Source organism: Bidens hawaiensis, unplaced genomic scaffold, assembly GCF_021521415.1.
Source record: "Bidens hawaiensis isolate Kalapana, Puna unplaced genomic scaffold, B.hawaiensis_p1.1 tig00018849_1, whole genome shotgun sequence".
Lineage (NCBI taxonomy): Eukaryota > Viridiplantae > Streptophyta > Magnoliopsida > Asterales > Asteraceae > Bidens > Bidens hawaiensis.
This window is the reverse complement of record NW_027492864.1, coordinates 72,506-84,200: the sequence shown is the minus strand read 5'-3', so window position 1 is coordinate 84,200 and position 11,695 is coordinate 72,506. Positions and strand designations below refer to the sequence as shown.

Below are 11,695 nucleotides of genomic sequence, written 5' to 3'. Positions count from 1 at the left end.
TTTCCCAAGTGTTTAGAATAAGTTAACCTTCAATGTGGTTGACAGTAGGTTGAAGTTTTGCTTCCCCCTTTGTGAGTGTGCGGATAGGACCGGCACTTGCACTTGGTAGGATGGCTAAACTTTACCTATGTCTGACCTGCGCGTAGGTTTTTCCTTATCCTTTCAGAATGACTTTTAACCGTTCGACGCGCGGTTGTTAATGAGTTAGTGTTCAGCTTCCGCTACCAGGATTCATGCGGGTATACCGGCACTTTCACATAGTGGGATGGCTGAACTCTTCCCCTTTAACTGTCCTGCGTGAAGGTCTTGTCATTTTCTGGGTTTATGCGGGTTTTGCCGCCTTCCCCACGCAACGATTCTTCACTTGATGCGGTGAATACCGGCATTAGTGTTCGAATCGACCGTTCAACGCGTGGTTGTTAATAGGTTAGTGTTCAGCTTCCTCTACCAGGATTCATGCGGATATACCGGCACTTTCACATAGTGGGATGGCTGAACCTTTCCCCTTTAACTAACCTGTGTGAAGGTCCTGTCGTTTTTTGGGTTTATGCGGGTTTTGACGCCTTCCCCACGCAACGACTCTTTTCTTGATGCGATGACTACCGGCATCTCCATGTGCAAAGTTCATAAAATATAAATGTAAAATCATCAGCTTCAATTTGAAGGAGAATCGTTTCCATTAGAAGTGGCTCTAGGCCTTCTTTACAAATTTGGAATTGATCTACATACAAACTGTGTAATTGAGCTCCCATTAGACGTGGCTTGGATGGGAGCACCATCGAGCCGACACGTATCTTGTTCGGATCTCGTTGTTTACGCAGTATGTAGTCTCCGTTGAAGCTGCGATTTTATTCGTGCGTTTCCCCAGCTGGGGCTCACGCATCAGCCTGCTCGACGCTCACTTCGCCACAAGGTGCGCGAGTGTCCCATCCTTGACAAATGCTTCGACCAAGTCCTTTACGTCTAAGCATTCTTCAGTGTTGTGGCCTTTGGTTTTGTGAAAATCACAATACTTTCTCCGATCAGCGTTGTGGCGATGCCGAATAAATGGAGCCTTTGGCCACGGGAGCTCCTCCGTGGCGAATATCTCGGTCACACTCTTTGTGAGTGGCGTCCACCTGGAGTTCTTCTCCGGTTTCACTTTATCTCTTCCGCCCAACCGATGTTGGAAACCGGACGGGGTGTCAAAGTTTACCCTTGACTGCCAAATGCCCAGCTTCCGCTTTTTGTTTAATCGGGCGGTAAGGACGTTGTTTTCCCTCGTCTTCTGGGTGTAGAGGTTCGTGCTCTGTGGAAGATCTCTACCCAGTTGCCTCTCGGTTTCCGCAAAGCGTTTAGCTGCGGTCATGATGGCATCCCATGTGGATGGCATGCCATCTTTGCCCGTTAGGGTGCGGATGAGTTCCGGATCGTTTGCGCCCTGGATGAAAGCGGCGCGAACGAGATCTTCGCTAACGTTGCCCAGGCTTAGCTTCTTCGAGTTGAAGCGAGTGATGAAGTCAGGCAAAGATTCTTCCTCCTCTCGGACGCACTTGAGGATTGTCCACTGCTCTTCAGTGTACTTTCTTTGCTGACTAAAGTGTTGGCTGAACTTCTGTTGGAAGTCTGCCCAATCGTAGATGTGGTGGACCGGCAGACGGTCGAACCACGCTCTAGCTGCCCCGACCAGCGTCATTTGGAACATATAACACCACGTGGGTTCCGTCCAGTTACTGACGGTCGCCCCCGCGATGAATCTGTTCAAGTGATCGTCAGGGTCAGAAATACCATCGTACGTGCCTATGTTGGACATCTGTTTGGCACTTCTTGGGGCGATTGCTTCCGCAATGTCCCTTGCGAATTTGGACGTTCCCGCCCTTGCCGCAGTTGGCGTGAATGTTTTGGAGAAGTCCCGTGGGCTGTTGCCCACATTTATTGGACTGAATGCTTCTCCAAAACGCCTTGTCGGTTGGGAATCCGTTTCTTTACGCTTCCCTTTCGCCCTATGACGAGGGTTCGCGTCTTCCTCGGATTCCTCCGAATCATCGTCGTATTCGAATTCTTCCACTTGTTGGAGTGAACGTAAACGTTCATCCAACTCAGCTTGGAACTCTCTTTGACGTGCTTCGGCCCACGCTTTAACCTCATCGAGTGTTTGGCAGGGGAGCCTCGTCTGTTGATTTTGTAACTGGGTATCGGTGAATCCCAGTGTCTGATTATTTACTTCACTTGCCCCGGCTTGGGTAGCTGGGGTAGTGTTCGTAAAGTTTGTGTACTCGGTATTCCCCCTTATAGCTGGGGTCGTAATTACCGGAGTCTCTTGGTTACTCAGTTTTGGGACCGGAGTATCCTTAACCATCTTTCCAGAAATTTTGAAAAAACTGGAGAAAAATAAAGTTCTAGCTTTATGCACGGATGTCGCCAATGAAGAAACACCAGTCGAACCCCGACAGATTACGAGTAACCTGAGGGTTAGATAGATGTTTCCCACGAGGGGTTAATTCCGGCAAGATGGTTCTTCCGATAACCTGCAAAACAGACACCGTGAGCTCGTCACTAAGAAAGGGGGGGGGGTTCCTCCTTGTGACCACCCTCCGGCGTGAGAATCAGTCTATATTACTCTTTGATTATAAAAGTATATTATTAATACTAGAGCAGTTATCAGGTAAATTATACAAGATATTAGATGATGAAATGATAATACCATTTGATGTCTTTTATAGCCGAAGGTGGGTTTCCAAGGAGGTTTAACCGGCCTATTACTCTGCCAACTGTAGCCTACACACGTGCTCTGCTGGTAATTGGTGGATAGGCAGCGGCTGATAGTGACCAGGCGTGCTGTTCACTTTTCCTTTTCCACCAACTACAGGCTAGACACGTGGTATGGCAGGAGTTGGTGAGCAGGCGGCGGCTATTGGTCACAGTGCTGTGGCGTGTTGTCTGCCATGCTGCTGTCAGTGAGCTGTCGTATCGTTGGTCAGATCTTTTGTCCATACCTCGTCAGGTATCACACAAAAGATCCTCCATTATTATACGGACTGGCTCATTTAGGCGGGAGTTTTCCCCCTCCCGCCTTTATGCAGGAATGTTCCCGACTTTGCTCATTCCTTCTTCAGGTGACTACTGAATTATTATGAGTGTTAAGCCTTATGCGTGTAGCCATGCTGCGCGGGTGGCCAGTCCCTAATGGCGGGTACCCGCGCCTGCGGGAACAGGCGGGTTACTTGGAAACCATAGGGAGGCATTTCCTGCGGGACCAGCTTGCGTACCGCATGTGAGGTCGTCACAACTCTGAGCGTGGTGGGTCCTGCATGGTGAAGTCTGCGTGTTCAACTGCGCAGACGTCCGTTTAAGGAGTCTTGCGTGTTCAACTGCGCAGACGTCTCCTTTTAAGGGAGTCTTGCGGGTCCTAACCACCTCTGCTGGGACCTACCTCTTCATATAAGTTTTGCAATATTTTCAAAAGATAGCTTATTTGGTACATTGAAAATGCTTATATATATGTACATAAAGAAACAAATATACTAAGTAAAAATTTCCTGCTTTTACTACGTTACTTCTATATATATATATATATTTACATTTGACTTCTCATTCAAAGTAATGCTTAAAATTTTGTTTGTTGTGTTTAGGTGAAAATGTAAATTATAAAAAAAAAGGTGCTTTTTGAGCCTAAAACCAATATTTTAGCCATAACCCAAATTGACCAAAAGCAAGTTAAACTATGAGTCAAACCGAATTTAATTGAAAATGAATTAGTAAAAAATATTAAGGTTTTCGACCCTAGAAATAAAATTTTTTCCATTTTATATAAAAAACGACCAAAACTGAGAAGCGTTCGTTCTGTTTCGCTTAAATCTTCAACAAACTTGATTCAATAACTAAAGGGATTACACATTATTTACATAGTTATCTACTGTAAATATAAGTAATGTTGTCATAAATCTATAGAATCTTTCAACACATAAACTACAATAGGTTCAACAAACCAACATGTAAATCAAAATACAAATATGACAAGACAGTAAATCTAAAATAAACAAACACATAACCGAACCTGACCCGGAATAACTGAATCATAAAAAACTAAGGCATGTTTGACCTGAGCTCATGAAAATCAACCAATGTGGTTACTTGTTCTTCACGGTTATGTGAACTCGGTGGAGCATTTGACCTTGGTCTGCCACGTGTATTGGCTCTGGTCCTAGTGGCTCGAGCATTCTCCACAGGCACACGCATGTTATTAATACCGCCACGTGTATTGGCTCTGGTCCTAGTGGTTCGAGCATTCACTACAGGCACATGTATGTTATTAATACTGGTCAACTCTCTTGACCGACCCGATTCTTCAACCTCGGTTGCACGTAATAACGGTGATGCTGGTGATGGTAACAAGTCTAACCCCTCATCCCAATCAGCCAACAACAGATCACTAGTCTCTGCAACCGCATCTAACTCTTGAAAAAATGTTCCAAATTCCGCTTCGAAAGCGCTAAAAAAGTTTAATATGTTCATATCAGGATCCCAAATTGGGCTAGCAAGCATATAAGCACCATCCATCATGTTAATGTCATCATCATCCTCATTATCATCATCATTAACATCATCAACATCAACATCATCATCATCATCAAACTCAAACTGCATACTTAGCATGTCTTGTTGCTCCAAATCTTGTTCCAATTTGGTCCACTCGAGTTCACGTTTAGGATCAACATCCGTTGGTCTAGCACACGGGTGATCACGTCTCGCATGTTGTCTTATTTCTGCATAGTTTCCAGAATAATCACAAGTACTCATTGAACAACTTCTTGATTTCTTGTTCATGAACTCGCGAGCAGGGTTGACCACAATCCACTTGCTGATTTGACCTCTGCAAAGAGGACAGGCAAGTTTCATTTGTTCACCATCTTCGTTTATAAACGTCTTCTTAAATTGGTCAAGACAGTTTGAGTGACGGGCACTTGTGTCACAAATGTACGGAAGACAACCCTTTTCACGCGATGAACAAAGTAACAGGACCGCGTTGTGAGGGTGTTCCATACAAATAGGGCATCTAGTTTCATCCCAATCGTCCTTGCTTCCAATTGGTAAAGACGGAGATTTGGTCGCACTACCATTATTATCATTATTATTCTTGTTGTAATGTGCATATGGAGATGGCCTGTAACACCTATGAGACGAAGATCTTCTCTCGTTGGGCATCTTTATTGCATTACAAGTGCCTGTTTATCAACAACACCATAATCAAACATAAGTGCTTAGTTCATAAAGAGCTACAAATCATAATCACAGATACTTTTTACCAGTTATCACATCAATGCTCTATTACATGTAGGGGTGTAAACGAGCCAAGCCGCATGTAATCTACTCAAGGTCCGCTGGCTAAAAACTAGAATCAAGCCAAGCTTACACGAGTTCGAGCCCTAAAATAATTTTTTTTAATAAACGGACTTGAGCTTCACTTATCGAGCCCATGCTGGCTTGCGAGCCTAGTCAAGCTCGAGCCGTAAAATAAGCATTTTAAATAAACGAGCCCGAGCTGGCTCGTGAGCCTATACGAGCGTAGTCGATCTCAGGCCCTCGTAAATTAAACGAGGCTCGATTCAGCTTGTTTACACGTTAATTAAATATATAATCATGCAAAACTAAATTATATTCCATTTCTTTTCAAAACAAATCTGTGTTCACAATTTTTTTAACAAAAATTTTTCATCCGAATTATCCATACAATATATGTAAATTAAACAAGGCTCAACTCGGCTCAATTACACCCTTAATTATATGTAATCATACATATAATTGTATTAAATTCCATTTCTTTAAAAAAAAGAACTATGGCAAAACAAATCGGTGTTCACACATAATCATTACCAGTTATCACAACAACGCTCGATTACATGTAGGGGTGTAAACGAGCCAAACCACATGTAATCTATTCAAGCCCGGTCGATCCGCTTGCTAAAAGCTAAAATCGAGCTTAAAAACAATCATGTTTTATAAACGAGCCCAGTCGATCTCAGGCTCTCGTAAGCTAGACAAAGATCGAACTCGAGTTTAACTTGGCTCGTTTACACCCCTAATCATATGTAATCATACGAAATTTAATAAATTATCATTTCTTTTAAACAAATCTGTGTTCACAAATTCTCTGGTAACAACTCTTCATAATAATAACTGATATAACTCTTGCTGCAGGTATACATATAGATTAAAATTGGTCACTAGACCTAGCTAAATCAAAACTTTAAACCGATTTCGGTGAAATTAGAATCAAAAGTCATACGTAGAGTCTAAAAACACAATATTAGAGTCCCACCGCCTAATTATCCACCTCAATCATCCTTCAACAAATACCACATAATAATCCTATTTCACAATCACTTTTACAAATTCTCAATTTCGAATATCTATAATCAAAATCACCAGATCATGACCAATTCAACACACAAAACCTAATTAGCAACAGCGGTGACGTAATCCAGCAATTAAATAATCTAAAACAGTAATTAAAGGTTTGATTGAAATGAAACCTGATCGGTGATCGGAAACTGAATCGGTGAAGAAGCTTCCAGTGAGTTTGTTGGAGTCTTTTAAGAAATAAGAAATAATAAGATAGAGTGCGTAAGCGACATGAATGAACTGTATTTGTTTACAAATGAAATGAATAGGAAGAAGGTGGTTGGCTGTCGATTTACGGTAATGCCCCTGTAGGAAATAGGAAAAGCATGCGGTGTCGTCGTTCGTGGGGTTTGGAGGTGGTCAGCTTCGTCAATTCGCATATGGGCCGTACCGGTTAGGTTTAAATGTTTTATTATGTTACCGGTGTTGGGCCGGGTTTTAGGATTTATTGGCCCAAATTTATCTATTTTGAACCGTGAATTTCAAAATAAGAAATATGTGGAGTCTTTTAAGAAATAAGAAATAATAAGAAAGAGTGATTTTTTAACGGTGATTTTTAACGACAACGCATGCTTTTCCCATTTTGAACGGTGATTTTTAATTTGGAGAGTCATGTTATCCTACTTCAGTCAGACTATGTTGTCCTAAATGTTCATGTTGGTTTCAGAGTTTGGTTTGGACGTTCCTAGGGTGCAAACAAGCTGAGCTCGAGCTCGACTAGGCTCGAGCCTGGCTCGTTTAACTTACATAGAACTCGAGTTCAAACTAAGGCTCAGCTTGGCTCGATGTCGAGCTCTATTTTCAATGCTCGAGCTCGGCTCGTGGGCGGATTTTCAAGCTCAAGCTCCGTTGGTGCTCGGCTCGTTTACTATTTATCAATTAATTTTTATATAATTATAATTATTTTTTTTTTCTATTACAATTTTATGTATCAAATAATATATATTGTATAGTTGTTTTTATTTATTTTTCATAACATTTTATGTTTATTAATTAATAATTATTAAAGACATATTTTAAAAATATATATAAACGGCAGGCTCTTGAGCCGGCTCGAGCTCGATAGTGAAGCTCGGGCTCGTTATTAAATGGCTTACTTTTAGGCTCGGCTCGATTGTGCTTTTTAACGAGCCGATCTCGAGTAGCTCGTGACCAGCTCGGCTCGTTTGCATCCCTAGGCGTCCCAGGCTGACACGTGACAGTCGTTGTGTCATCACAAGAGCAGAACTATCTGACGTAACACACGGTAGATCCATTTTTAGTGGGTTTTTTTATTATTATTTTTTAATTTTTAGATAGATGGTGTTGATTCTGATCCACGTTCTTTCTGTTTTGTCTTTGGTGAACAATCTATGCATTTAAAAATTCGAATTATCAACACTCTTTGCTAACCGCAAAATGTCTATCTATTTATTCTCGTACCAAGAATTGTATTTTGGGAGTAAAATATGCTTTGTATGGACTCACACAAAATCAAAACCGGAATTTTGATTTTATGGTATGCATTTGGTTTGGTTATGGTCGTTATTTAGATTAATTTTTAGGTCTGGAAAAATTGGTTCAAAATAATAAATGTAATAACTTGTTAATTTAGTTGGCACGTTTTGAATTCTTATTCAAAATTTAAAATCATTTTTTTATGCATTTCCATAAATGTTTATATAGCGTATATTTTTGTTTTAGTTTGTGGTTTTTTCATTCATAGAAAAAGATGGAAAAAAAGAAGAAGAGAGAAAAAAAAAGATGATTGGAGATGTATAATTAACTTTTTGATATTGTTAGGATGCAAAATAGTTAGGTGGCGGAATAATCTTGTTCCTCTTCTTCACTCTAGCGTTACATCAAACTTTTTCTAGTGTCAGTATAATCTTTTTTATCTTTAAACTATTATTCAACTAATTAATTAAAATAAATTTGACTAGTGTAACTGTATGAAATACAAATGTAATTTAAGAAATATAAAATTAGTTTAAAATTTATAGTTGTAATTTAATTAATATTTAATTAAATTAAAACAAACAAACTACAAGACAAAAAGAAAAAAATTAAAATAGTAAGGATATTCATTGAGGGTGATCATATAATTGAGCTAGATCTTTGACTTTATTTCCGCTTAAACAAATTTTCCTTAAACTGTTTTACATGGTTAAATACCGTGAAGCGGTGGTTGCTTTTCACTTGCACCAAACTCGCCTGAACGTGATGGGTCCTACCACTACTCATTGTCTATGCCTTTGTTTCAATATACAAATGGTCTTAGATACTTGAACTTTGTTGTCCGCGACGTTCTATTGTTTGGGTGTTCTCGTTTGCACAACTAAACTATTTTCACCCTCTAAGGAAGGCATGCCATCTTTGTATGGTTACATAGCTAAAATAACAGGAAAACCCTATAAAAACAACATGTTATCTCTATAAGATGAACTATATTATGACGTTCCTATAGAACCTTTTTCTTGTTAGTTGGGAGGTGTGGGAAGAGAGTAAGTCTTTCCTTCATCCTAGGAGATTCGTTGAATCATTTAGTAATTATAACTAAAAAGTTCGGTTTTGATATGTTACAAGGCATGTTGAGATTTGTAATTAGAGCAAACAAACCTTAAGTAAAATAAAAGATATGTTTATTATAAAACATTAAAAACGATATATGGATACCAAATACACATGCATGATGCTACACGCATACATCCATCCATCTCTCCATACATAGTAAAAAAACCAAACCAAACCCGAAATTAAAACCTAATGGATCGATACGGATCACTGGTCGGACAACCAAACCGGACCCGCTTGATCACCACACCACAATGCCATTAGCTAAAACAATGACATTTCCCTTATTAATAACCTAACAAACAAGTTACAACTAAAAACGACCATGCATTATTAAATAATGCGTGATCATTAATAGTTGTTTCTCCTGGTAGTAATGGTAGTAGTAGCAGTAGTCGTACCACCGACATCCTCCTCACCACTACCCGCCATCCCAAACGTCTCTTTCACCTTCTCAGCCGCCCCTTGAGCCATACTCTTCACTTGCTCAGTCGTCCTCTGCATCACACTCCCCGTCTTCTCTTCCCGGCTTCAGCCGTCTCTTTAGTCGACTGTCCCATCTGTGCCGCCTTGTCCTTAGCCGCAGCCGCCTTGTCCGACAAGTAACTAGCTGTCTGGTCTTTCGTCTGTCGGGTTTTGTCCATCATTTGTCCGGCTTTCTCCTCGGCTTGTCCTTTGACTTCACCGGCTCTGTAGCTTTGGTTGTGGGATGCCATTTTTGTTACAAAATATTTTTGCTTGAAGTAAAAGTGATTAATATTAATATTAATATTAATATTGTTATTGTTTATGAGTTGTGGAGAACCAATGGTGATGTAGTGGGATTATATAGGAGTGGTTGTGGAGTAATGAGGTGACACGTGTCCTGCTTGGTTGACGCGTGGAGGGTATATGTGGCTTCTTGATGTTGATTCGCTCATGGGAAGTTGAGCTTGTTATTTTATGTTATCCTATACTTATCTACCTTGGAGATTAAGTTATACGTGGTATGGTGAAGTTTTTTAAAATGTTGCATGTTTCCAGCACGTACTTTTTATTAGGTCTTTTAAGAAGAAGATACTAGTGGTCATAATTTGTCCAATCGAATAAAGGTGTACAATAACAGCTATGATATATAATATGACTAGATTAATGGTGTGTTTAGGATTGTTTATTTTCATCAACTTATAACTTATAAGCTTAGTAAAAAGTAATAAGGTGTTTGAGTTTGCTTATATTGTGAGAGAAAAAGTTCCATAAGTTACACTTTTGTAACTTATTAACTTAATGAAAAGTTATAAGGAGGCAAAATAAAGAATCCCAAACACCCCTAAGTGTATGATACGAAGGTGGAGGTCTTAATAGGTTTGATTATACCGTGTGAAAGAAAAATGGTGTTTTAAGGTTGGGTTGTGGGTTTTTTTAAGGTGGAAAGAAGATTATTGGATGGATCGGTGACCCATCAATGATTTAAATAACCGTTCAATAAAAAAATGTATGACATGAAAAATACAAGATGGAAAATTTTAACTCGATTGAGTTATATACAATGAAAGTGAATAACTCACTGAGTTAGTGATGATTAGGATAACTAAAATCGGTACCTAGTTTTAGTATGTAGTTAAAAGTAAAATTCTAACTCATATTCACCTATAAACCTATATTCACACCTCATCTACAATGCAACCTTGTCTACTACCTAAGTGTTCATAATTTCGGACTTCCTCCACGCAGATCGTTTACTCTAAGCTTTTGTTGCTACTCACACACTAGTATCTTATATTTAATCTTTGTTTATAATATTATTTTATTTTGATTATTATCTTTTCTCTAGTAAGCAATAACTGGTAAATTGTTTTTAATTCTTTCGAAATTAGAATTGTTTTAACTTAACAATTTTTAAGTTGCACTTACAGAGCCATTTTCAAATTCGATCAAATAAGCATGCTGAATCAAAATTAATGTTTACGATTTGGGTAGCTTAATTAGATTGAGGCCCCTTAAAGAATTGTTGATTTAATTTAATGAATAAATAAAATCAAAGATTTATATGCTAAGATGATCTCATTGGTTAGTATGGAACTTAGATACGTGAGTTATTCAATAACAACATGACTATAAAAGGTGACTGTAACACAAGAGGAGAGTCTGAGAGCTTGAGCCTCGAGGGAATATTGTATTGACAGAAAGTTTTATTTTTGTAAATATGTTATTTTTTAAATTTTATAATTTTAATCCTTCTAAGTAAAATTTTTTAAACATCTTACATCTCTTAAGTTGGAAAAGATACAACGTTTCATAAGTTACAACTTGGGGTATCTCTTTCTCATGTATTGACCAAGTCTACCACCATTAGAAACACATATCCATCCATTCAAATGTCATATGTTACCATATTTACACATTGAGGTCTCTTTCCACAGCCTTATAACCACCAATTAATCTTCCCACATATAAATAGTCAATTGATTTGTCATTGTAAATATACATCGAAACAATCAAAATAAAGGATGTCGAGCCAAAATCGACAAGCGTTACTCAGTTATGATTGCGACGATGATCAACCACAGGGTCAGGTAACTAAATGGCATATGCATGTATACCACGGATTAATTGGTTTGGAGCTCTTATCCTAAATATTTGAGCCATTGTTTTTCTCCCTCCGACATGCGTTACTATTCATTTTCTTGTTTTATCCGGTTACAGTTGCGCAGAGAAGATTTTGGCTTGGGACAAACCGAAAATTCTAGTCTTATAAATCAGGTACATATTTCCTTAAAAT

At 39.1% G+C, this 11,695-nt stretch overlaps 1 protein-coding gene and 1 pseudogene across 1 annotated transcript; both read right to left on the bottom strand.

The window, feature by feature from the left end:
- Window positions 1-3,829: 3,829 nt before the first annotated feature.
- On the bottom strand, window positions 3,830-6,738 carry LOC143557247 (uncharacterized). Its single transcript, XM_077046364.1, has 2 exons — window positions 6,513-6,738; window positions 3,830-5,204 (listed from the first exon to the last, which is right to left on the bottom strand). The coding sequence occupies exon 2, from the start codon at window positions 5,182-5,184 to the stop codon at window positions 4,066-4,068; it is 1,119 nt and encodes a 372-aa protein (XP_076902479.1). The 5' UTR covers window positions 5,185-5,204; window positions 6,513-6,738; the 3' UTR covers window positions 3,830-4,065.
- Window positions 6,739-8,984: 2,246 nt separating this feature from the next.
- LOC143557224 (uncharacterized) lies at window positions 8,985-9,905 on the bottom strand (annotated as a pseudogene).
- Window positions 9,906-11,695: the final 1,790 nt, after the last annotated feature.